Source organism: Heteronotia binoei, chromosome 13, assembly GCF_032191835.1.
Source record: "Heteronotia binoei isolate CCM8104 ecotype False Entrance Well chromosome 13, APGP_CSIRO_Hbin_v1, whole genome shotgun sequence".
Taxonomy (NCBI): domain Eukaryota; kingdom Metazoa; phylum Chordata; class Lepidosauria; order Squamata; family Gekkonidae; genus Heteronotia; species Heteronotia binoei.
In genome coordinates this window covers 68,134,596-68,162,051 of record NC_083235.1, presented here as the reverse complement: position 1 = coordinate 68,162,051, position 27,456 = coordinate 68,134,596, and the positions used below count along the sequence as shown (strand labels likewise).

Here is a 27,456-nt window from a genome sequence, read left to right as displayed (position 1 = left end):
GATGAGAACATATTAAAGACCAAAATGGCCTTAATTTAGGGCATTCCCACCAGCAGTGAATATAGGAGGCCTTAAGACCACAGTCCCTCCAACAATCTGGAGGGATTGAAGTAGACATATGTGCAAGTTGAGTGGGGGTAAGGTACCAGCGGGCAATCAGTTTAAAGTTCTGTTGTGATATGTTTATTACGTTGGAGTGAAGAATTTCGCTATCCCATATAGCATCCCAATGATCGGGAGAGAGCGTGGACCCACAATCTTTGTGCCATAGATCTGTGTATGAGGGGAGTGAGGCTTCCAATTTAGAAAGGAGAACACGATATATTCGTGAGATGAGACCCTTCGAGATGTCAGATTCCTGTAAGTGGAGAATCAGATGCTCAAAATCAGTTGTTGGACGGGAAAGTGACGATCTTAGTTGAGGATCTTGAAGTAAGTGTCTAATTTGGAAGTATTGAAACCAAGGTGATGGGTTTAATAGTTTGTGATCTAGCTTGTCCTTAGGTAAGATTTGTCTGGAGGAAGAAAGAAGGTTAAAGAGAAAAACCTTTGAGGAGTCGCGCCAAAGTTTGAAGGAGGAAGGGGGTTGGGCCGGGGGGAACCATTTTTGGCCTATGAAAGAGGAGATGATGGACAGGCCTGGAGCGAGAAAAGAGCGTTCTGAGTCCCAGACCGAGAGGAGTGCTTTGAGAAATGGGTTTACAAAATGCCATGGGGGGCGGTCAGACTTTTTAAGCCATAGAAGCTCATAGTATTTGAGAGGGGTAAAGTGGGCCTCTTCCAGAAGAGACCAGGATGGGGGAGAGGGATGTTGGTACAAAGTCTTAACCATTTGAGAGAGGATAGTGGCTTTATAATAGCGGGTAATATCAGGGACCGCCAGACCACCTTTAGCTCTCGATCGGCAAATAGTTGAAAGCTTGATTCTGGCTTTTTTGTAATTCCAGATGAAAGCGGACAGAGTTTGCTGCCAGGAGTTTAGCATTTTTGAGGGTATCTCGATAGGAAGGGCCCGGAATAGGTATAGTAGGCGTGGAAAAATGAAAGATTTAACGGTATGGATTCTTTCCATCCAGGACAGTTGCAATTTGTCCCACTGTTTCAGAGTGGCGGAAATATCTGAGAAAGTGGCTATGTAGTTGGTCTTTAATAGATTGGAGAGGTTTAAAGGAATTTTCAGTCCTAAATATGACCAGTTTTCAGTAATCCAGTGGAAGGGGTAGTTAGTGGATATTTCCTTTCTAGTAGAAAGAGAAACGTTAATTGGGTAGAGAATAGATTTAGAGTGATTGACGCGAAGCCCAGAAAGCGACCCAAAACAGTCCAAAATAGTGGAAATAGCCCTTAAAGATTGTAAGGGATTAGAAATATATAAAACTATATCATCAGCGAATAAACTGATTTTAAAAGTGGAACCTTGAACTGAGACTCCAGGGATCTCTGAGGAGAGGCGAACCAAGTTAGCAAGGGGTTCGATAACCAATGCAAATAGAATTGGGGAGAGGGGACAGCCTTGACGTGTCCCCCTCTCAAGTCGAAACATCGGGGATTGTTGACCATTAATTTGCAAAAAAGCAGACGGATCTAAATAGAGGGAGTTGATAGCCTGCTTGAATTTCGGGCCAAAGCCCATATAGTGTAGGACCTTTTGAAGAAAAAGTGGTTCCACGCTATCAAAAGCTTTTTCGATATCTAAAGCCAAAATACAGGATTCGAATTTTTGGAAGTTACAATATTGAATCAGGTTAATGGTTTGTCTCGTGTTGTCGGTGATATCACGATTGGGGATGAATCCCGATTGGTTCATATGGATGTAGGAGCCAATGATTTTGTTCAATCTGGCTGTTAAAATGGACGTAAAAAGTTTGTAGTCGTTATTGAGTAGGGAAATGGGGCGATATGACTTGGCGTTTAGGGGGTCTTTCTCTTTTTTAAGAATTAGTATTATTTTAGCTTGGGACCATGAGGGGGGCATAAGGCCAGTATCTAGCACTAGGTTGCAAATTGAGGTAATATGAGGAGTTAAGGACGGGCCAAATTTTTTGTAAAATTCAGAAGGCAGACCATCCCTGCCAGGTGTTTTATTGAGTTTAGAAGACTTAATAGCATCGAGCACCTCTGTGGGAGAGATAGGCGACTCTAAAAATTGTTGATGATCTTGTGATAAGTGGTTGAGGATGGGATGGTCCTGTAAAAGACGGTCTATTGAGAGAGGAGAAGGATTGGTTGAGGTATACAATTTTTGAAAATAGTTGTGAAAAACTTCTATGATTTTGTTGTTGGAGGAATGTCTATTGCCTGTAGAGTCTGAAATGGCTTTTACTTGTCACTCGCCTAGTTCCTTTCTAAGTTTCCAAGATAGAAGTTTCAGTGAACGGGGGTGGTTAAACCAGTATTTCTGCTTTAAGAAAAGAAGGTTTTTCTTGATAGTGGTAGTGTCCAGTAGGTCAAGTTTTTTCCGTTCAAGTATAAGTTTGTGGTAAATCTTTTTTGAACAGGTCTGTTTATGTTTTTGTTCTAACAATTTAATGTTATCTAGTAAATGCTGACAAAGCTCTGATTTTCTTTTTTTATAGGCCGAATTCAAGGAGATGCATTTGCCCCGTAAGACCGCTTTCATTGCATCCCAGACGATATTGGGAGAAACCCCACAGTCGGAGTTACTGTCAAAATAAAGATTAATCTCTTTTTCAATCTGCGTACAGAACTCTTGATTTAAAAGAAGTGATCTATTCAACGACCAGTTATAGTAAGGTTTATCTTGGGGGGTAACACTTAGCGTGCATTCCAACCAAGCATGGTCAGAGAGAGTTCTGAGGCCTATATTAGTATAAGAAATTTGGTTCAATAAGGAAGGGGAAGTAAGGAAGTAATCAATTCTTGTGAAAATATTATGGACTGCGGAAAAATATGTATAATCTTTAACACCTGGATTGCGAAGCCTCCAGATATCACACAAGTTGTGGTTTTGAAGAACAGTTTGAAGAGGTGTGGCAGGGGCAACCGTGGGGGTGTGTGTTTTGAAGGATCTGTCCCAGACAGGGTCAATGATTAGGTTAAAGTCACCACCCACAATCACCTCCCCCTCTTGAAAGAGGGCGAGTTTCTGTAGAGTAGATTTTATAAAGGTAAGTTGTGCGGTATTAGGAGCTTATAGGGAAACCAAAGTGAGTAAAGAATCGTTAAGCAAACCTTTAAGGAAAATATATCTTCCCTGGGGATCTACCTCTTGAGCCAATAAAGTAAATCTTGTTCTCTTGGATAACACAATGGCGACGCCACGTGACTTCGAGGAACCAGGAGCTAGAAATTGTGTTTGGAACCATTTTGAGTGGAGAATATTAATATTTGACTTTTTGATATGGGTTTCCTGCAGAAAGAGAAGATCAGGTTGTAGTTTAGTTAGTGCAGAGGAGAGTCTTTTGGCCTTAATAATATTATTAAGGCCTCTACAGTTGAGTGAGATTAGTTTTATGCCTGTCATTGCAAAAGCCAGTCAAAAAGTGAAAAATTTTCTGAGTTAATTAACACTGAGAGGCCAGATGGCCAAGAAGCAAAATCCTCTAAGGTCGAGTTTAAAAGGTTTAGTCTAGTAACTGATAACCAACAACATAACACAATAATCAATAACTGCAGTATAATAGAATCGAATCCCATAAAAATAAAATAAAATTGGTTTAGGGTAGAAATAAGTAGAGACGAATAGATGCTTAAGTCAGCGTCTGTTAGGAATATATACGTGAACCAGGGAACCAGGACATAAACATAAACAGCATAATTCAGGTCTAGCTTCATAAGACTTTTCTGGAATGCAAACAAGGATTTCAGAGTCCAGTGCTTAATTGGAGAGGGCCGTTTAACCAATGAATCACGGCTAAAAACAGGCAAAATCGACCAAAAGTGGTTGAAGTTAACAGAATGAACCATCAGGTCCATAAACAGTGCCATTACAAGGCTTTCCCATCTAAACAAACACACAAAGAACAACATATAAAACACAAATCTATCTAAACTATTCATTGGCTCTAAATAGAGATCAATGAAAAATCGTGTTTATATTAGTAGATCACTAACCAAAGAAGGAGGGCTAGAAGGAGAGAACTCTCGACTGTCCCGTCTAGATAAAATTACAAATGAAAAAATTTCTCCTCCCCCTGCTCCCCTCCAAAGCATAGAAGTAAAGCCAGGGCATGGCAGTTATTGCTAAACTAGTGTGAACATGGAAACACACAGTCAGGCTACTCAAAACGTAGAATAAGCTCAACGTCGTCTTCTTGGTTTGGAGAAAAGTGGCTTGCTGAGTGGTTGAAGATCATTGGCCAGGTTCGGGTCGGTGGCTGGAGGTGGGTCGATGTGGAGGTGGTTAAGAAGATTGCATCCCGAAGCGAAATCTGAGGCAGTCAGACGAAGCCCCTGATGAACGACCAAGACCTGGGTAGGAGAGGACCAACGAAATCGAATATTGTGTGAAGCAAGCAAGTTGAGAATGGGTTTCATGTCTTTTCTGTGCTGCAAAGTCTCTGGGGAGAGGTCAGCCAGAACAAGAATCTTCTTTTCCTTATAAAGTAGACCATCCTCAGACCGGGCTTTTTGTAAAATTGCAGACCTGGTCCTGGAATCTGGAATGGTAGCTAAGATGTCTCGTGGGAAGTCCTTTGAGTTTTGTCGTAGAGCACCCAAACGGTATGCAGAGTCAATTAAGGGGGCAATGTCATCATGGAGGTGAAGGGCAGAGGCCAGCCAAGTGGCTATGAAAGTTTTAATCTCTTGGTTCTCTTCAGCCTGTTCAGGCAGGCCTCTGAATTTCAAATTTGCCGCCCTCAGTTTATTGTCTAAGTAAAGAACTTTGTCATGCACCCATAAATCAGAATACTGGAGGCTCTCTACAGCTTCTTGTGCCTTGGTAGCTATTTCAAAAGCAGCGTCCGCGGTTTGTGTGACTGCTGCCAGGGTTTCATTTATTTTCTTGAGTTCGGCATAGATGGGGGCAGTTGCTTTGGAGATAGCTTCCCCGATGGTCTCCTCCAATCGAGCCATGGCTGTATGGAAGGACTGGGAGGTAAGCAGAGCGTTTTCCTCAGTGGCGGGAGTAGCGTCGGACGCCATTTTCTCTGGTGGAGGAAAGGGCCCAGGCGAGAGAGCGGGAGCTTCAGGGGCCGCCGGGGGGAAAGTTAGTACCTGTTGCCGCGTTGTAGGAGTCTTTCTAGGTGCTCTGTGAGATCCGGAGTTACGTTTGCCCATGCCCGAGCAAGTTCAGCGTGTTTGGAAGGAGCAGGGGGGGGGGGCGCGAGAGGACAGTTGGAGAGAACAGCTCGTTCAAGCGTCCGCCATTAGCCGCGTCGCCCCGCCCTCCTCTTGCTATAGTAATTGACACATACCAGTCTCTATGAAGGAGAGCTGCAGCAGTTTATCTCAAAATGTCTGATCCTTTTGCACTACAAAATTATAGGCATAAAGGGATTAATATATTCATATGCACTAACGAAGCAATAAAGATGAAGTGCCTAGTACTTAACAGAAGATTTCATATTTACTGAGCAGGAAAATGTTCCTCCATGAAAGTCAACGGCCAGGCTGTTGGATTGGTAGAACAATCCATAGCTATCATCTATGATATCATTCACTGTGGGCGAATCAGTACTGAAGACAGTCCAGCAGTTCAGCTACCTGGGGTGCATCATCTCCTCAGATGCCAAGATCGACAAGGAGATTGACAACAGGCTGGCAAAGGCAAACCGTGCATTTGGCCGACTGCACAAAAGAGTGTGGAGCAACAAGCATCTGAAAAAAGGCACAAAGATCAATGTTTACAAAGCGGTTGTGATGACAACTTTCATCTACGGCTCCAAATCGTGGGTTTTATACCGTCATCACCTGCGACTCCTTGAGCGCTTTCATCAGCGCTGCCTTCGCACCATCCTCAACATCCACTGGAGTGACTTTGTGACCAACACTGAAGTCCTCAAGAGGGCGGAGGTTACAAGCATCGAAGCACTGCTGTTGAAGACGCAGCTGCGCTGGGCAGGGCATATTTCTAGGATGGAAAACCACTGCCTTCCCAAGATTGCCCTGTATGGCGAACTCTCCACCGGCCATCGAAATAGAGGGGCACCAAAGAAGAGGTACAAGGACTCCTTGAAGAAATCCCTTGGCACCTGTCGCATCAACCATCACCAGTGGTCTGACCTAGCCTCAGATCGCAAAGCATGGGGGCACACCATCCACCAGGCTGTCTCTTCCTTTGAGAACGCACGCATAGCTGGTCTTGAGGACAAAAGGAGATCGAGGAAGAATCGCACTGCTACAGCACCAACCCCAAATCAGACTTTTCCCTGCAGCCACTGTGGCCGGATCTGCCTGTCCCGCATTGGTCTTGTCAGCCACCAGCGAGCCTGCAGCAGACGTGGACTATTGCACCCTTCTTAAATCTTCGTTCGCGAAGTCAAGCCGAGAGAGAGATCTATAACCTTCCTTTGCCTATGCACACCCTACAAAAACTATATCCACTTTGTTATTAAAACACACACACACACACACTAGCCCCAATCCACAGCACACTAATCTGAAATGAGCAGTCCTAAACCCTCAAGAGCACAGAAGGATAAAAACTGGAAGTAAATGCTCCCTTGCCCCCCTCAACCGTAGGTCTCCGCTGTGACTCACACCCAGTTCCACAACATCCTAGGCAAGGAAAGGGAGAGGCATTAAACCCACCGCACAAACAGAACTCCATTCTCAGTTCTTTGGATCCCAATCAGTGTATCTCAAGTTCATTCTTGTAGCATGCGGAACTAGCCACAGCTATTTCACTCTTTATAATACGGTACTGCAAATGTGACTGTCGATTATGATCCAGGCAGTCTAATCCAGGTTTACCTGTTCATTTCACTTTAGACTTGCCTGCATACACTTCAGAGGAGAGTTTCATTTTATACCACCAAGTGTCAAAAGACCAGAGGGGGGGAAAGCGTGTACACTGAGGAGGAGGGGGGAGAGAGAAGGAAAACAACGAATCCTTGTAAAGGACATGCCAAAGGTGGAGGACAGTGGCAGTCACTTATTAAAGAGTCTGTTTTCAGGTGAAAAACAAAGTTTAGCCTTTGAGTCCTGACATTTTGGGGGTTCAGACTACATTCAGAAGAGCTTTGAAACGGAGCAGCCGACTCAACCTCAAGGGCAAACTGGAAGGATTAGATTAGCAGCTGTTTCTCCCACTTCTTGCCCATCGTTGGCATTCATAATAATTTTACAATTATAAAGACAACAGCAGCTCAACCAAATCCTTCCTTAGAAAGGAAACAAAGTCGGAGCTAGAGTGAATAAGATTTTTACAACTGCTTAATCAACGAGAATGTCTGTGTTGACATCAATTAGCAGGGCAGTACAGAGAAGGCAAAAAGCAAGGAATCCCTTTTAGGCATTAACTAAATGGAAAGATTCCAGTTAGGTAAAACGTAGGTGAACCAGCTCGTCTGACAGCTGAATGTTGCCCGTCTGCTAACTTCACACTACCAGTTGAGACATGCCAGCCGTTCTGAGCTTTACTTGAGCCATTTTGAAGTTTCACTCTACTCTGCTTCCTGGTGTTTTTGTAAGAGGTAGCCACAGGTGTTCAAATTCCCACAAGCCTTCTTCAATTAGGGACTCACATCTGGGCTTTTTTGTTGGAAGCATATACCTCATTAACAAGGCATTCACTTCCAATGTCTGCCCCGGCAAGCTTGCCATTTGAAACAGCAGGACAGTTCTTTACTAGTCTAGACCAGGGATGTCAAACTTGTGGTCCGGGGGCTGAATCAGGCCCTTGGAGGGCTCCTATCAGGCCCCCAAGCAACTGACTGTCTTCTGTGTCCTTCTCCCTCTCTCTTGCTTCCTTCTGCATCACAGCTTGCTTTGTCAGGCTTGCTCAACTGCACAAGAGCTACAGAGCAAACCCTCTATTTTCTCCATTGGCTGAGGGTCCTTCCTTGGTGAGGAAGGGGGGAAAAGGAGAGCTTCCTTTGCCAGGCTCTCTCAATCACACAGCAGAGCTACTAAGCCAAGCCTCTCTTCTTTCTATTGGCTGAGGCTTCTCCTCCTCCTGGGGAAGGAAGGAAAGAGCCAGAACTTCTTTTGCCTAGTTCCCTGGATCCCATGGGAGAGATACAAAGAAAGCATCATTAAGCCTAACAAGTGCTATTGTTTAAGCATGTTTTATTTAGCAGCCTCTGGTAACTGACACCTCTTGCTCTAAATTACTGCATCGATATCTGGAGACAATGTCTGTGCTGTAGCAATCTTGAATATGCTGTTCAGGTATGTCTAAGACCCAGTGGAAAACATGGCTGGGCATTGCGAGCTTTTGTATATAAGTTGCTCCATATGCTGGGCAAAAACATATAAAGGCACCATGACAGACTGAGGACTATGTGTCTACAACAGTATAGTCTTCCCCAGATAAATTGGCTTCTATGTGGAAGTGCAATAATAGAGAGACAGCCAAGTATAGTGGTCAGTATAAGTCTACTTATCTGGGAAGTCTAGGTTAATATTCCCAGTCTACAAAGGAAATGTGCTGGATGAACTTGGTCTGAACACACACTCTCAGTCTATTCACCTCACCGGCTTGTTGCTATTCCTCATGTAAGTAGTTCATATTGCTTTTCTATTGAGAAAGACTGAATCATGAATGCATAAATAAAGTGAAAAGGGGGAGGCAAACCCAGTTGTACCCAGGAGAGCCCTGACATAACTACCCAACAAAACTCCCTCTCTCACACTTTCTCTCTCTCTCTAAGCAAAAAGTTCATACTTTGAATAAAACTTAGGTGGTCTTAAAGTTGCTTTCTTTGTATCTCTCCCATAGGACCAAGGGAACAGGGCAAAGGAAGCTCTGGCTCTTTCCCTCTCTCCCCAGGGGACAAGGAGGGGAAGGAGCCTCAGCCAACAGAAGGAAGACATGCTTGGCTCAGTACCTCTGTTGTATGATTGATGCCTAGCAAAACAAGTTCTCCCTCCCCCAACCCTTCCCTCCAAGGGAGGAGCCTGAGCCAATGGAAAAAATAAAGGCTTTGCTCTGTGCAATTGAGCAAGCCTGGCAAAGCAAGCTGTGACACAGAAGGAAGTGAGAGAGAGGGAGAAGGAAGCAGACCTGCTCGCGGGACTGACAGGAGTCATCTGAGGGCCTTATCTGTTCCATGGGCCACATGTTTGACACCCCAATTTTAAAACTTCTATCCCGTCTCATTAGCAAAAACTTTCAAGATACACGATCCTGCAAGGTTAATAATACAAGGCTAACACATACAAAAAAAAAATTACAGATCTTTATAGGAGGAATAAGAAGGGAGATCCCAAGCACCTTAGAGAATGGTTGACTGGAAAATAAAAACGTATCTACGGCTCCTCTTCACATCCATCTCTGCTTTCTAGGTTGGGGATTTCATAGCCCCTTTTTCACTTTCTATTTCACTGTCTCTTCCTAACTGCACAAAAGAAGGAAGGGGGGGGCAGAAGAGTATAAAAGATGGGGAGGAAACAGCAAAAGAAGTATCACTCTGAAAGAATTACATAATGCGTGCCCCATCTCTCCTCCCAGTAGGGACCCAAAGTAGGTTCAATAATTCCTTGTCTCCTCCATTTTACCTTCACAACCTCTGCCCTCGTAGGTTAGGAAAAGAATGTTTTACTGGCCCACGGTCACCAAGGAAGCATCTACAGCAGTGGGGTTTCAAACCTGGGTCTCTCAGATTCTAGATCGGAGGTGGCCAAACTTGCTTAACGTAAGAGCTACATAAAATAAAGACAAGATGTTTGAGAGCCACAAGACAGGAAAGAAGAGAGGGAAATGGTTGGGGTAGGGAGGAGGGAGGGAGAGGCGGAAAGAAAGCAACTTTAGCTTGAAATACATTCTCCAAACTGCTGGCTGGCTTGGAGAAGTGATTTAGAGAGACAAATTCCTTCTCTAAACTGGCTGATGTGGGGCTTCGAGAGCCACACAATATGTGTGAAAGCCACATGTGGCTCCTGAGTCACAGTTTGGCCATGCCTGTTCTAGATGAACACTCGGTACGCTACACCATGCTGTTACTGAAGCGTTGCCCCCAAATAAAGGTTTCATATCCCAACCCACAGGCTGTTTTCCTTGTTCCCCTCTCCTCACCTGCTGCTATGATTACTATGTTTACTTTCTTGAACAATTCTATTGGGACCAGGCATCCTATTCTGCTGGGAGGTACCTTAATGACGCCAGGTTTATAGTTATTTTACAAGATTCACGGTGCTCTTAATTTGGCTTGTCTGCTAGCTGAATGTGAGCTTCTTCACTCTCAAACTGACATCCTTAACCAGGGCATATAACCAACCCGCCTAACCTTTTATAAAGCCACAGGAATCAACCAAGTCCAGTGCCCCACTGCAACAGACTCACAGAGAAGCATGAAGTTATTTGGTCTAAGGAAAGGGTGCATTAAAAAATGGGAATGGAATAAAAAAACACAACAGTATACAAGAGGCCAAGAGTAAAGACCCAACACAGCTGGAAACAGGAAGTGTTAAGACTACGAACTTTTTCACACAGCCTATGTATTCCGGTATGGAAGCTGGTCAGTTACTGAACAGTAACGGGTTTCTGCTGGCATTTCAAACAGACCCGACTCAGTAACTGGCTGCTACCGGAATACTGTCACCTTTTCACACAGTCCCGCGGCTGTCCCGGTAGTGAGGCATGCCTGAGGCGTTACTAACAAAGAGCAGCTTCTTCCAGTTTTCAACCCCTCCTTCCATGTTGAAATCAGTTTGGGGCGCTGTGTGAAATGTCCAGTATCTAATCCGGGAGTAGTTTTCACGCCCTTTTTCGCCCACTGGCGTGCGATCTCCGGCTTTTTTGGGGGGGGAACGTTGGGCTAAGATCGCTATAGCGACGTATCACAACAACATCACCATAGGGATGCCTGGGTTCCATTAAGATGCCAGAGATTGCCGCCGCTGAAACTCGGTAACTTATCTCAATGGAGCCTAGCCATCTCTATGGTGGTGCTGTTGTGATACGTCGCTATAGCGCTATAGCACTATAGCAATCTTTGCCGGATGTTCCCCCCCAAAAAATAATAAGCTCGAGATCGCACGCTGGCAGGCAAAAACGGCTGGCGCTGGTGGAAGCGAGATAAAAGTGGAACAGTGTGAAATGGCTTGCTTCAATCACGAAACCCTACCGGGAAAAAAAAAACATGTGTCTGAAAACTCCCATCCCTGTCTCGGATTACTGCAAGGCGGCACAATACCGACTCCCTTCTGGTTTCCACCGGTAAGTGTGAAAAGGCCCTATGTCTATTAGGGGTTTTAATGTTTGGAATGAATCTATTTACAAAGCTGGTTTGCCAGGTTTCTGCAATGCCGGTCTCTCTGTGTTGTGGAACGGCTCAGCAGTTAAGTGCTACAAAGAGCAAATTCCAAGAGGTATTTGCTCTCCTATAAGAAACTCATAGCTACCAACATATACAATTACTTCAGGTCTCTCTCAGCAAGTTCTGTTTCCCGTCCTCATCTGTAGACGTGCGAAAGACTACACATCACATCTTTAAAGCTAGAAACATATTCAGTAGGTTCTCACTTCCCTGAACATAACATTCAGTAACAAAAAACTCCCCAGACAAAAGTTGTCTACAGAGGAAGATCAGTAGAAATGAAATATCAATATTCTGTGATCCCACGTCCAGGTCAAAGGCCAGGTCCTTCAACTCCTCCCCTTCTTGCGAAGTCGCTTCCATAAACATGCACTTTTTAAATGTAAGTTTCCTGCTTCATATTACTTCCCCCTGCATTTTTCTCTAACCATACATCTCTTGTAGGCTTTTATATGCCACACCAACCCTTTGATCTTAAATACCATGTTGGCAAAACTGGCTGCTACCTGATGTATTCCATAGCAGCTAAAAAAAGCCTCAATAATTCTCACTGCTGAGGATAATCCACCTTGCTTTCGCTGGAAGTAATGTTGCATGCCAATTTGATGCTGGTGTACCTGTCCAGATTGCCAGGTCCTCTTGCCGTTGCAGCAGGGAGATTTGGGGGGGGACGTGACATCCTCGATGTGATGATGTCACCCAGAAGTCATCATGTCAGCAACATTCTGGTTTTTAGTCAAAACTCTACGGGGGCTTTTTTGCCTTCAAAACCATAGTTTGCCCCCCAAACCAGATCGTCATCATGATGTGCTGCTGCGAAATGTCAAAAGCAGGGGAATCCCCACTGGGACCTGGCAACCATAGTATCTGCCCCCACTTCCTAGGGATTCATGCAGTAATCTCGCAAACACCTATGCACCATCCAAAGCTGCCATTTCCTCCAGTGGAACTGATCTACTCCAGGAAACCTCCAGGTCCCACACTGAGGTTGGTAACTCTAGTTCTGATCAGCTATATGGTGCCCAAAAAACACCAGAATAGGTTGCTTTTACTTGTGTCAGATTTTTAAACCGTTAAACTGGATTTAAAGAACAAATTCGCTCAATTCTCAGATTTGGAATATTAGTCCTCTACCTACATTTGAGCACTGACTTTTCATCTCATAAAAATAAACGCTTTGGATCTGGGGTGGGATATGTACTGCAAAGTTACTGATAATATAAGCAGTATAGTGATGTAACATTTTCTAAAATTAAAGAAATATCTCAAAATGATTAATTAATTATTGTATGGTAGTATGTAAAAACATATAATACCATACAATAATTATGCATAGTACATTATGTATACATATATAGCACGGTCAGGAAATCCTAAGATTGTCTGGCAGCCTATAATTCTAGCTCTTTTAGCATTATGCGCCACTAGGTGGTGAGCTAGGCTTATTTACGGGGTTGAGAGAGCTCTGAAAGAGCCCTGACTGACCCAAGGTCATCCAGCTGGCTTCATGTGGAAGAGTGCGGCATTTAAACTAATTCTCCAGATTAGTCCTTCACTCATAACCACTAGACCTGCTCTCCAGGGGACAGGTCTACCGATACAGTGAAAATGGGTCAGCAAAATTTGACTTGCTTCTTTTTTCGCTTATAATGTTTACGTTATTCTTAAAATATAGTTTAAATATAATTTAAAAGAATTTATTCTGAGATTTTTTTCAAGGTTAAGGAGGTAATCTAAAAAAAACTAATTTACATGATAGTCAAATGCAAACTTGGTCACAACTTTAGGGCTATTAGCTTTTTTCACTCACGAGGTAGAATTTCTGCTTACAACCTTGTGGCGCTCAGAGAGAACACCGGTTGTGCCTTCTAATTTTTGCACCCACAAGTTGTGAAAGCCCAGGCCCCAGCCTAAACACTTAAGACTTAACATGACATATCAGGTTTTGGAATTTTCCACTAGAAATGCCAATTCATTCAACGAAACTCTGGCCCACCTAGAAAGAACCTTCACTAGAGAAAAGCCAACAACTTTGTTTAGGCAACAATTGAAGGGGGAAAGTCTTCCCTTTTGGAACACACACAGTTAATTCAGAACAGGTGAGCTGTTATTCATTTCAGACAGATATGGAACTAAGTAAATGGTTAACCACCTAAGGCACTTTAATATGGCAATGTATTTACTCTGACTTCCAAAGAACTTACAGGATATCTCCTTACCAAATGTTTATTCTAAAAGCCTGTACATAAAACCAGGAGATGGGAGTTCTTGCAAAAAGCAAGGGGCAGACTTATATGATGTATATGCAGTTAGCAAGGGCCCTTTTTTTCAGAGCAGAAGCATCAATATATCTAATTTTCAACATGCTCCATCTACAGATACTTAAATGCAGGGGCTGGAGCCACGGTTAGAAAAGACCGATCTTTCCATGAATCTGAGGAAAGCCCCAGGTCTGCAGACAAATCTGAATTCTTAAAAACAACAAAAAAATTATAGAAATCACCTCTACTTTAAGGAAAAAATACCCTCAGTGGCCATTGCTAGGCCACCACAACAGTATCGCCAGCCTTGATTTCTGTCAGCAAAAGGAAAGAGTTTTTTCAGGGCTGTTCTGACCTTTGAAAGAGAATTCACCAGGGTGAGGCCCAGCAGCAACCGTGAGTAACTTGCTACCACACAAAATGCATGTCCTTCCCAGGCCCAGCTACTTGCTACTCTTCAACATGAGCAACACCGTGAAAGCCAGTGTGATGTAACGCTTGGAGTGCGATCTAGGAGGCCAAGGTTCAAATCCTTACTCTGCTGAGGAAAGTCACTGGGTGACCTTGGGCCAGTCACACACTCTCAGCCTAATCTACCTCATAGGGTTGTTGTGAGGCTAGTAGGAAAAATGGGTTTTGTATAGGGTTGCCAACTCCAAGATTTCGGGGGTGGAGCCTGCAGAGTAGGGCTGCCCATCCCCAGGTCCGAGCAGGGGATCCTCTCATTTTGGGGCTTCTCCCCACCACTGACAAGCTGGCCAGCAGAGGAAACCCAGCCCCTAAACAGAGATGTCGCCTCATGACATTCCCAATGTGATGACATTGTGTTGGGGATGTTGTGCAGGGGATGCTCTGGTTTTTGGGCAAAGCAATATGGGTTGAGGGAAATTTGCCACAGAGTTTGACCCCAAAACCAGAGCGTCGCCTCAGCATCGCCACCATGATGACATCACTTATGGGTGACATAAGCATGTCATGCAATGTTCCTGCCCACTCCCAGAATGCCCCCAGGTCCCCCCTGCAGAGGAGAGTTTGGGGAGGGCAGTGACCTCAGAAAGGTATATTGCCATCATGTCCACTCTCCAAAGCAGCCATTTTCTCCATGGGATCTCTGTTATCTGGAAATCAGCTGTAATACCAGGAGATATTAAGGCCTTGCCTGGAGGTTAGCAACCCAGGTTATATATGTAGATAAAATAGATATAGCTGAGGGGGGGGGCAGGTAAAATTAGGCTAGTTGGTAGGGCAGAAGGAGAAAAGGAAACAGGAAAGTTGAGGCTATGGGGGTTGCCAGGAGGACAGAAAGTAGAAATAGTGTGGAGACAGGGATACAGGTAAAAGAGAGTGATCTCCCCCCACCCCCGCGCAAGTACTTGCAGGTTCCCCACTGTGCACTTGGGCCCAACCCAACCAGCCCCACACAACTCAGCCCAGCTGGGCCTGGGTAGGACCATTCAACTGGGCCACACTTTTCCTGAAGGGAGGCTGTCAGGTGGAGGGAAAGATGAAGACAGGAAGGCACATCAAGGTAGGTTGGGAAAGGAGAATAGGAAGCAGCAAAAAGGATAGAGGTTATGCAGGTTTTCAGGAGAAGGAAAGAGCAAATGGGGGGGGGGGGAATGAGATGGCCCTCCCCCAAATCCTTGCAGGTCTCTTGCTTTTAATTACTTATTAGCAAACTTTACCCCCCCCAACCTCCCCCCCCCCTATATTGCTTAATTCAAGGCAGTTTCGCTTTGGGCATTTAGATGCTCAAGTGAAAAACTTACTTTTAGAAAGCTTTGCAATACCATAGCCACTTCACATATTTTGGTTCATGCTTTACCACCCTCAATCCAAGGGTGTAAAACAGACTTACAAAAAAGTAGGTGTAATGTGGTTTCAGATATGCACATACTACTCTGTGTGTGTTGATTCTGGTCCTCACATAGAGTCTGCCACATGGAGCAGCTGGCAATATGAAGATAATGATATTGGATTTATATCCCGCCCTATACTCTGAATCTCAGAGCCTCAGATTGGTCACAATCTCCTTTAACCTTCCCCCCACCCCCCAACAGACATCCTGTGAGGTAGGTGGGGCTGAGAGAGCTCTTACAGTAGCTGCCCTTTCAAGGACAACTCCTACGAGAGCTATGGCTGACCCAAGGCCATTCCAGCAGCTGCAAGTGTAGGTGTGAAGCATGCATATTTCTAAGTGCCATGATGGTTTCTTAGACAGAGAGCAAGCCGCTAGTATCCCCCCCCCCTCCTTTTTACAATGTTTGGGCAAGCAGTAAATCTATCTAGCCCAAAGATGCTTATGCAACAGCCTGGCTGGTAAAGCTGTGAGGTGCCTCTCCCCCAGATTCACACAGACAGTTCTTATCAGGTCTAGGAGAAGTGAGAGAAAGGGAGATGTTTTTAATAGCCTAAATTCCTTAGTAATAAAAGAGATACTATGTGGTAACCTTTGAACCCATGACTCAAATTGCATCTGTATATTATCCTTTGAAGTAATCCTATATAGTAACTATGTAACCATGTATACCTCATTACTTCCAAGGATTCTGTCCTTGGTAAAGCTTCTGAGTTTCTACAATAAAGCAACTTTTGATTTAACAACAAAAGACTAATTATTGAGAAATATCGATGCTTGACAGTAGGAGTGGCGAATCAAACCTGGTTCTCCCAGATAAGAGTCTGCACACTTAACCACTCCACCAAACTGGCTTTTCTTAGCTTGGAAACCATGGTTATGCTGTGAATGAGCATAGCTAAAGACCAAAATACACGCTACCTGTGACAATTCTGCTCATGGGTACCTGACCCAACTCAGAGTCACATGGAGGCCAACCTTTAAAAACGTCTCCAACTCTGCGCATCTCCAAACACTGTGAAGGGGATGGAAGAACTTAAGGCTTCCCTCCTATGTCATTTTTGACAGTGGAAACAGCCATGGAGGGGTCTGCTTGACCTTTCTTGGGGCCTGAGATGGATGCATGGAGCCCAAGGAAGAAGCAACAGGGTTGTTTTTGCTTAGCAAAAGTGGTACAGGAGCACAGCATTAAGCTCCTCCTTCCCCCTCAGTATCTGGAACCAAAAAGTGCAACTAAGAGGTTTTTGAAAGTTAATCCCCCTATAAACACTTGACTGTGAGTTGGGCTGGCTACCTGCAACCCAACTCAAATCACACATAATGTGTATTTTGCCTCTGACATATGCAGAAAAAAACTGCAAAAAAAAAGTGCCTGGATATTTTTTTCTAACAAATAAAATTTTTAGGAAGCCAAGAAGCTTCTGTCCCCTAAAACACTTTGTTCTTGCTCCCTACACAAGGAATAAGGCTTGATTCAATAAAGCTGCTTTTGTCAGAACAGAACTTGAGAGGGAAGCCTGTTCAGGCTGCTACCTGAGTCGTCCTCAGGCTTGAAGTTACAAACACCCATTATGTCTTAAAACAATTAGAGTCAGAGCACAGATTTGAAGGTCTATCTGCAATAGTCACAACAGAATATCCAATTAAGATTTACTTGCCTTGTCTCCCTTTCCCTGGCAGTTTATCTTCGCTTCCACGAGTCCCAACATAAAGTACAAGCTTCCATAATGAAAGAGCAGTTATTGGTTTGCCACACTGCACCTGGCGATTTGGCACCCCCAAAAGAGTGCATCGCTTAGACATCAAACAGTTCTGACTAACCTTCGGTACCACAAGATTTTAATGTTGCCGGTAACAGACTAACACAATAACTTTCTTGCATAATATGCACAATGATTCTAGACAGTTCGTTTCTTCAAAGTGGCCAGCTCTGCTAATTGCAAGACAGAATTTGAAGCAGCGTGTTTAGGAAGAGAGCTTCCAAGACCCATTTATATTTACTGTGGTTCAAGCGACTAAGTGCTGGCCAGAGGAAGTAGGCTTCCCAATCCCCAGGTCCCATCGGGAGATCCCCTGGTTTTACAGGCTTCCCCCCTCCCCCAGCCAGCGGGCCGGCGGGGGAAGCTCCACCCCCATAGCCATTATGCACCTCCAGGAACAATTCCCATAGGGAACGATGGGGAATTGACCCGCGGGTGTCAGGGGCTCTGGGGGGGCTGTTTCTTGAGGTAGAGGCGCCAAATTTTCAGTATAGCATCTAGTGCCTCTCCCCAAAATACCTCCCCAGTTTCAAAAAGATTGGACCAGGGGGTCCAACTCTATGAGTCCCAAAAGAAGGTGCCCCTATCCTTCATTATTTTCTATGGAAGGAAGGCATTCTAAAAGGTGTGCTGTCCCTTTAAATGTGATGACTAGAACTCCCTTGGAGTTCAATTATGCTTGTCACACCCTTGCTCCTGGCTCTGCCCCCAGTGTCTCCTGGCTCCACCCCCAAAGTCCCCAGATATTTCTTGAATTGGACTTGGCAACCCTAAGAGGAAGTAACACCTTCAGCGCTGCAACTACAATGCAACAGCTTGTCTCCCTTTTCAGTCTGAATTAACAGAATTACTTCTGAGAATGATTTTAAAAAAATGAAAACAAAATGCTGCGGGGTCCCTTATCGACATATAAAAATTTAAATGCAAATCCCTCACTGGCTGTACAGGATCCTTTCATGTTTATTTAATGGCAGTGTGCTATAACTAAACCAAAACAGCTTGTTTGCCTCCTCAAAGAGAAAATGTTGCACAAAGGTGTTCTGCCTCTAAAAATAAAATAAACGAAGCTATCGGGACCGGAGGGCCCGTCCAGAAGTCAGGAAGCGGTATGCTAGTTTAAGACAAGCAAATGTAAACACACTGTGATGTAGCCGTGTAAACTCAGCAGTAGTGTATCAAATATCTGTTTAGCTTCCTAGCCTGCGCTCATTTAAAAGCAGAGTAAAACCACCCCGGTTGGAATGCAGTTCTCCCATGCAGAGTTAAAGAATCCCATTTCTTCTTACACTTCAGCCTGCCTGGACAGGCATTTCCTGCTAGCTTCTTGGACTACATACCTTGTTGAACTGGAAAAGGTCACGCTTGAGCCTCTCTCTCACTGGATCGTGTCCTGGCCGCAAAAACCTCCTCATTGTCTGTGTTAATCGCTTGGCACCAAAACCTAATTAAGAATAAGGTAGATTTCAGTACCACAAATATTTAACATCCCAAGAGCATTTCAGACACACATAAAGCTGAGGAGGTTTGTGGCTTTGTACTTTGGGTTCTTTCTTCTAAACAACAATGTGTGGTACCTGGAAACCAACTGTTATTACAATTGATCTCCAGATGACCAAGATCAGTTCCTCTGGAGAAAATGGCTGCTTTATGCCTTGCTAAGGCCCCATTCCTCCCCAAACTCCACTCTCTTCAGGCTCTACCCCCAAAATCTCCATGTATTTCCTGGCAGCCCCAGGTATCAGTCAACATAGCATAGTAATCCTCAATATGGCACCCGAAGACACGGAAGACTTTTTTCTGGTGCTCATTTTCTTCTTTGACAAAGCACCTCTTCCACAAAGCTTCCTGGCTTTAGAAGAACCCAGGAGACACCACCTGCAAGAAGCATCCACTTACTAACAGTCAGCTCCATCATAGGGGAATAGCTTGGCTTTCAACCTTACAACATTTTACAATTGGCTCTGCTCCCCGCCAGGGCAATTTTGAGTTGGCACCCATTCTCCATTTGCAAAGTCACAAAAGTGCCCACAGACTCAATAAGCGTAAGGATGTGCAACAGGTAACATGCACAAGACTTATGCCAAGTCACTTATTTTTGTTTTACACATTCCAGCCAGACTGAATCATCACCAACATCACGATTATGTGCAAACATGTCAGAATATTAGAGCTGACTTGGTTAAAGAGGGGGAGGAGGTGCCAGTCAGGCCAACAGCAATGAGAAATCAGACCCTAGCAAGTGACTAACTTCTGTTCAGGAGTCATATTATGCCTATTGACTACTGGAATCCTTGCTTCTTAAACCTTCAAAAGGTACTGACAAAATTATCATGAATGTTATAAAACATCAGCTGTAGCTTGTTAGCTGCAGCAGCTTCTGAGTCAGAAAGCGAAAGAAGAAGCTTATTAACTGATTAAACAGCCAGAGCTTAAGAAAGACGAAACAGCTGCACCAAAAATTAAAAGTAAGGTGATAACACTATTTAAAAACAATTCCTTCTATCAAGGCAAGATAAAAGTTAGAAGATGGAAAACAACTTAGCGTTTTTAGGAGCGAAGAAACCAGCGTCTGCCTTCCTCCGAGTTTGCGCAGTCGGCCAGAGCAATGGCCAAGCATTTACCCAAGCTTTATTGCTGTCCTCTCCAGCACTAACTCTAATCATGATTAATGTTTATTTAGCCCCTTCTAATGGAGAGCTGGAGTTTGATGGTGTCTGGGAGAAATTTTCTGATTATGTGATGTCTTTGTCTGGGAAATTCCATATTGCTCAGCTCATGATTTTTGGTGATTTTAATGCTCGGATAGGCAGTAATAATCAGAAATGGATCTCTCATTTTGGCTTTGAAGCGGCTGAATCCCTTCCACTACAATTATGTTTGCCCCGTTGTTCTAAAGATACTTTAACCAATAAGGCGGATCTTAGATTAACTGAATTCTGCATAACACACAATGCTATAATATTTAATGGTCTCTCCAAATTTCCGGCTGCAACTGATTTTACTTTTTTTCCCACACAGGGTTGCAGTGTGATAGATTTTTGTTTGGGTTCACCCAACCGTCTGTCATCTATTGATAACTTTTACATTGATTCGCGCATGGAAAGTGACCACTTGCCCCTAATTCTATCTTTAAGATTGGATCTGGAGGTTAATATGGTATCATCTTCCCAATCTGTGAAGGCCCCTGAGAATGTTCCAAAAACAATCAAGTGGTCCCCGGCCCTAGAAAGGGAGTTTTCTTTCATCTTTGGCTCTGAAGCACTGTGCAGATTAACGGATTCAATCATAAATTCCAATTCAGATGATACAATCCTTTCAGGATTCTCATTAAAGCTAAACCTGTGATCTTGTCTAGGTCCAGTTTCTCTAGCTGGTTCGATACAGACTGTTTAGCTTGGAAACAAGAACTGAAAGCACTATTTAAAGAGACCTGTCACTCCAAAGACCCAACAAAAATTAAGGCCTGTATTGCTTGTAAAACAGCCTATCTGGAGCTTATTACATACAAAAAGAAAGTTTTCTTTCAGAATAAATGGGACTAACTTTACCACACGATAAAATCTAATGATAATAAGGCTTTCTGGAGAATCATTTCGAGTAATCTAAAAAACAATTCTGTTACTGACCCAAATATTTCTGTGCAAACATGGGTTGATTACTTCTCTTAACATTTTTGCTGCTCCATGTGTATCCCCTCCTATCTTAGCAAACCCCACAGTAACTGATATGTCGGTCTGGCCTCCAGTAACTCTAGAGGAAATCAGTGATTTATTGAAGGATTTAAAGGCGGGTAAAGCACCAGGCCCTGATGGCCTTCCCGCTGAGGTATTCATAAAGTTTGCCGATTGGTGGCTCTTGCTCCTTGCAAAATTGTTCTTTTTCAATTATCTGCATGGCTCCATCCCAGACTCTTGGTTGATTCTATAATTATCCCAATTTACAAAAAGGGGGGATTGGAGTTACCAGAAAATTTCCGCCCCATTAGTTTATTATCTATAGTGGGCAAATTCAAACATTTGCTCAAACGAACAAACAAAAATTTTTAAATACTTGGGGATCACCTTTAATCGCAAGTTAAGCTGGGTTTCACATCGTAACAACATCGTCAACTTGGCTAAATGTTCGGTTGCTCAAATTAAACTGTTTTTCTTTGTAAGGGGCAACCAATTAGTTCCGGCAGCAATTAAGGTATTCAAAGCAGTTCTTATGTCCAAATTTAACCAGTTGGGGTTAGAGGTTGATGATTTTTTTTTACTTCTGATGAGTCATATATCTTCAGATGTATTAAACTGAGACAGTTGGAGGAAACGAAACTACGTCCAACAGACCCTTATATTTGCTCCCCATCTTCCTTAGGTCTTTATGTTTTCTGCAGCAAAATGCCCCATTATCTATCAAACTTAACCATTCCAAGTCATCGCAGGGCATTTAAGTTAAGAACATAAGAACATAAGAGAAGCCATGTTGGATCAGGCCAACGGCCCATCAAGTCCAACCCTCTGTGTCACACAGTGATCAGGCCAACGGCCCATCAAGTCCAACCCTCTGTGTCACACAAGTTGGCTAGACTACAAGCGTTTCCCTCCAAATGTTTACAAGGGAGATATCGAGTCCCTTTAGGCGACAGACTCTGTTCCTGTGGAGCGAATATTCCCGACTCAATTCAGCATATATTGCTTGATTGTTCCTTTTATCATAATCTCCATAAAGATTTATTTTGCAAGTTTTCTTTCTCCCCAGATTTGTCTATTCTGCCACCCTGTTATTATTTATTGAACGATTCTGAGGGGGAGGTTAGCGAGGCTGTGGCAAAATTTTTGGCTGGCATCCTCAAATTTAAATCTGACCATGTATGAATGCATCTGTAAGCTCGGTTTCATTTTGATTTTATCTCCAATGTTTAAATGTTTATATTCTGTGTATTTTTATTTGCAACTATTATTCCATTAAAGGTTTGGTATGGTATATTGGAGGGAAAGTTCTCAGGAAATAATCTCCCTGTTCTGGACAGCGCACAGCATATGTGCAAATCTGAATGCCTCCATACATTGAACAAACATCTTACACAGTAATTGGGAAGTACAGAGAGCCGCTCTTTGTTTCATAGGCATCTGACAAAATAGGTTCAAGATCAAGAAGGCTTCTGGTACATTTGCTTATCTTTAAAGTGCCATGGGACTCATCTTTGTGCTCTGCATTTATGGATACTAAACTGAGAAGGTGGTTTAGGAGCAGGATGCAACATTTGCATTTATTTATTAAATTCAATATTAAATTGCTCTCTCCTGCTCAGGGCTATGTACAACATAGTCTTTTAAAAACAATTAAAAACCATAAATAACACAGTAACGAACTAAGAAATGGCGATGAAAATTTTGGTAGTGCCAGCCGCTGGGGGAGCAGGAATGGGAGTGCTAGAAGGATACAATCATCACTGTTCTCAATCAAATGCCTGGCGAACTGCATCATGTCCTGCAGGGCGTGGATGTTATTTGACAGAGAGTTCCACCAGAGTGAGGACCGGGCAGAGAATGCCTTGACAGCAGCAGAAGCAGAAAGAAGAATCCCGCCCTCCACTCCGAATCTCAGAGCAGTTCACAATCTCCTTTATCTTCCTCCCCCACAACAGACACCCTGTGAGGTGAGTGGGGCTGAAAGGGCTCTCACAGCAGCTGCCCTATCAAGAACAGAGCCTCAGAGCGGCCTACAATCTCCTTTCCCTTCCTCCCCCACAAAAGACACCCTGTGAGGTAGGTGGGGCTGGAGAGGGCTCTCACAGCAGCTGCCCTTTCAAGGACAACCTCTGCCAGAGCTATGGCTAACCCAAGGCCATTCCAGAAGGTGCAAATGGAGGAGTGGGGAATCAAACCCAGTTCTCCCAGATAAGAGTCCGCGCACTTAACCCCTACACCAAACTGGACCGCTCCATATTCTTTGAGCCAGGGACCACCAATAGATTTTGACCTACTGAGCACAACACTCTTCTGGTATACTGGGAGAGGCAGTCCTGGTGATGTGTGGGTCTCAGGCCATTAAGGGTCTTGAACTGGATCCAGTCCTCCAGGGGTGGCCAACGGTAGTTCTCCAGACTTTTTTTGCCTACAACTCCCATCAACCCCAGCCAGCATGGCCAATGGCGGGGGCTGATAGGAGTTGTAGGCAAAAAACCATCTGGAGAGCTACCGTTGGCCACCCCTGCAGTACTCCATCGGGAGCCAGTGCAGCTTGTACAGCGCAAGATGAATATATGCTGTGCGTGGACTCCCTGTAAGGACCTGTGCTGCTGCATTCTGCACCTGTTGGAGTCAATAGTCCAACCTGGAGGTGACTGTTGCATGGATTACGGTGGCTATCTGGACAAGACAGATAAGGGGCCAGTTGCCTGACCTGGTGCAACTGAAAAAACATCAATCTGGCAACACTCATGATTTGGGTATACAGACCGGGTTAATGGTTAATCAGTTTTCTATAGCACACGAAGTGCAAACACCTCTGCTTAAAGCAGGTAGCAAGAAGAAAGTGACAACCCGCATGAAAACTGAAGGACTTGCAGCCTACACAGTTCTTTACACCTCTTCACATACCTAACAGCTTCATACTTCCACAAAGGCCAATAGGAGAAATAAATAGCATGCGGGGCACTAGAATACTAAGCATAGCATACAACTGGCCTCACTCGTAGAACAAACATGGAAATACTATGACTTAGAATGATTCATAGTTTCAGAGGTTTGAGGAAAACCGAATCCTAAACCCAAGAAGCATACGCACCATTTATAAAGGAATTGTCCACTTTGATAGGCAGTATCCTGTCCTCAGTCCCCCACTGCCACTCGATACAGTGGCACAGGAAAAATGGGTAGCCCCAACGTCACTTCTGACAGCATAACTGGAAGTAATGTCACCATTTTAGGAAAATTCTAGCATCTTGCAATGATAGTTACAAAGCCAGAGATGACACTGCAGCATTATGGAATGCCACTTGGGTAAGTGGATATCCTGGACACTTCCGGTGACCTCAGAAGTCTTTGTGTGTTCCCAAGCAGTTTTGACTGCTTCTGGAGGTTTTCATGGGTTTCCATGACCTTAAGGACTCATTGGGATGCAGGAACCAGTCAGGTTCCAGCTACCTGATCTTGGAACACCAGGATATTGTGTGACATCTTGCTCTTTGTTACTTATCAGTAATTAACTCCCATGAACTCCCATCCACCCCGTAGTTGATTAGAAACTGGCGAGGTTTGCCTACTAACTAGGTGTAGTAAAGGTTTTCAGGATAATTGTAATCTAATAATAGTAGTAATTGGGAAGTTCAAGTTAATTTAATTTAATTTAATTAATTTAGATCATTATTTTAGCAGGTTTGGTATATAAGAAGAGAGTGGGTATTGATTAAATAGATCAGCGAATTATACTTTGAGACTAACTAGTTGATGATAATGATATTGGATTTATATCCCGCCCTATATTCTGAACTTCAGAATCTCAAAGCAACTTACAATCTCCTTTATCTCCTTCCCCCACAATAGACATCCTGTGAGGTAGGTGGGGCTGAGAGAGCTCAACCAGAAGCTGCCCTTTCAAGGGCTAACCCAAGGCCATTCCAGCAGCTGCAAGTGGAGGAGTGGGGCATCAAACCAGATTCTCCCAGGTAAGAGTCTACGCAATTAACTACTACACCACACTGGCTCTCAGACCATTAAGGGCCTTGAACTGGATCCAGTAATCCATCAGAAGTACTGTTGTTGCTGTTGTTATTAAAATTTGTGAACTGCCTCATCCCAGCCAATGCCAGGCTCTAGGCGATGTACAACAAAAACTATACATAAAATCAATAAATCGATGAATTAGAAGCAACTGCAACCCAATGAACATTCTTTATAATGTGCTGTAATTCTGCCTTCTAGGCATTTATTTTATTTATTTTAGATCATTTATATTCCGCCCCTTCTAGACGGGCTCAAGGCGGATAACGACATTCTGCAACAGTAAAACAGCAATTAAAACCAATAAAAGTAGACAATACAATTTGCCCACATTATAATATACTGAACATCAGAAAATATAAAATCAGTATTTTAGCAGAGGTGGTATCACAGCATAGGATCAGCCGATGGGATAGGCCGCCCGCTGCCTCAACCAAATGCCTGGTGGGATTGGGAGCAATCCCCCCCCCCACACACACAAGCAGCTGTATGTGTTGATGGATGGCCAGCTGACTGCAGCCCCTTTTAGTCAAGGGTTTGGAGGCTGTGGTTGGCTGGCTGAAGCAGAGCTGGCTGAAACCAAATCAAATCCATCAAAGATGGAGGCCCTGTAGGCTGGGGAGATGTTGGGACAGGGATCCAGCTCTCAGTTCTTGATAACGTGCTGCTGACTTCAGTACCAGCAGTCAAGAGTCTGGGTATGACTCTGGATACCTCTCTTCCAGTAGAGGCCCAGATCACAAATGTTGCTAGACTGGCTTTTTCTCTTCTACTCCAGGTCAAACAACTGGTTCCCTTTCTCTCTCCCCCTGACTAAGTTACAGTGTGATCCATTCAACGGTCACCTTCAGGTTAGACTACTATAATTCACTCTATGTAGTTCTACCCTTGAGGCTGACCTAGAAACTCCAGTTGGTCCAGAATACAATGGCACGTGTTCTTACTGGAACACCTTCAAGAGCACACATCCAGCCAGTGCTCCACCAGCTCTGGACGGAGTACCAGATCAAGTTCAAGGTGTTAGTTCTAACCTTTAAAGTTCCCTGCAGCCTGGGACCAACATCTCTACAGGGCCATCTGTGCTCAATAGATAAAACTCTTCTGGTGATCCCTGGATATCTACTTAGCCTCAACCAGAGCCTTCTCAGCTCTGGTGAAACACTCTTCCAAGTAAGATCTGGGCCCTGGAGGACCTAATGAAGGGCTTGCAAAATGGAGATGTTCCACCAGGCCTATGGTTGAAGCAGCAGAAACTCCATCTACATTGGCCTCCACCAGCTCTGTTATCTTGTTTATCCATTTGTTATACTATCATCCTGTTGTGGGAACAGTTGGGTCTTTTGTGCACCACACCCAAGGGAAAATACCTGGCTGTAAAAGCGCCATGATAGCTGTATATAGTTTATTTCCTTCTTCCGCGATCATTAGCCATGCGCAAAGACAAGGTCAAGATATGCCCGTATAAGGATATGGTGAACAATCCGTGTCGGTAATAGGTAGAATGTGAGCCTTCCGCGTCGGCCAGGATAGGCCGGAGGGACAGAGAGGGGCGTAGCGTCGCGAGCCTTAAATTGAGCTGTGCTGCGACACAGACTTCAGAGTCCGCACCCTGGGTGCCTTCTCTCCATGCTTGCAGACACGTATTACGAATAAAACTTGCTTGCTGCTGACCTCTGGGTCTTGGCATTTTCTTGGTGAGATGAAAACGATCCATAACAATCCCAATATCCAAGGGAACACATGGAGTGTGTCTTCTGACAGAAGATGCACCAGGCTGTGTCAAACTATTGGCTGCTCTCTGATTGACCAGTTTAACTGTTGTTATAAATTGGGTTTTAATATGTAATGATTAATGTATTGTTTTAATAGTGTTGCTGGTACCTGTTGTTACCTGCCCTAAGCCCTGCTGTGCAGTAGTAGGCAGGCTATAAACTGAATATAATAAAGGAGACCACCCCCCGAAGCCACTTGCAGAGAAGCATGCTCACATTCTTGCCACTCATACCTCTTGCAGCGGGTGTTTGTGCCAACACATCACTTATAGAGTCTCTGGGCCAGTTATGGCTCACAATGAAAACTGAAAATTACGGTTTATCTGCAGGAATAAGTTGCAAACTACAGAGAGTAGTCCATGTACTTTATGGTCAGGGCCGGTGCATGGGAGTCGACGAAGTAGATGGCTGCAATGGGGGCAGGCACCCCCTCCCCGCTCACGCTAACCCGAACCTAGCTCAGTCATCCCTTGCTGGGTGGTGGCAGGAGCAACTTTCAGCCACTCTTTGGGGTGGAGGGGAGGCGGCCTCCAGGGCCCTGGCATCCACCCCTCCCAAATGCGGCTCAGCCCTGTCCCTTGCTGGGCAGCAGCAGGAGCGACTTTGGGCCACTCTTGAGGGGAGGGGGCAGCCTCCAGGGCCCCAGTCTCTGCCCCTCCTGAACAAGGCTCGGCCTGTCCACTGCCCATCCCACTCCCTCTTCAGAGGGAGCCGG

At 44.4% G+C, this 27,456-nt stretch overlaps 1 protein-coding gene across 1 annotated transcript in view; it reads right to left on the bottom strand.

Moving 5' to 3' along the window:
- The window catches only part of LLGL2 (LLGL scribble cell polarity complex component 2), a 110,473-nt gene that overhangs the window by 66,134 nt on the left and 16,883 nt on the right, over positions 1 to 27,456 (bottom strand). The window contains exon 2 of the mRNA XM_060252902.1: positions 18,601 to 18,704. Coding sequence (XP_060108885.1) covers positions 18,601 to 18,675 — 75 coding nt within the window. The 5' untranslated portion in view covers positions 18,676 to 18,704. The remainder of the gene's footprint in view (positions 1 to 18,600; positions 18,705 to 27,456) is intronic.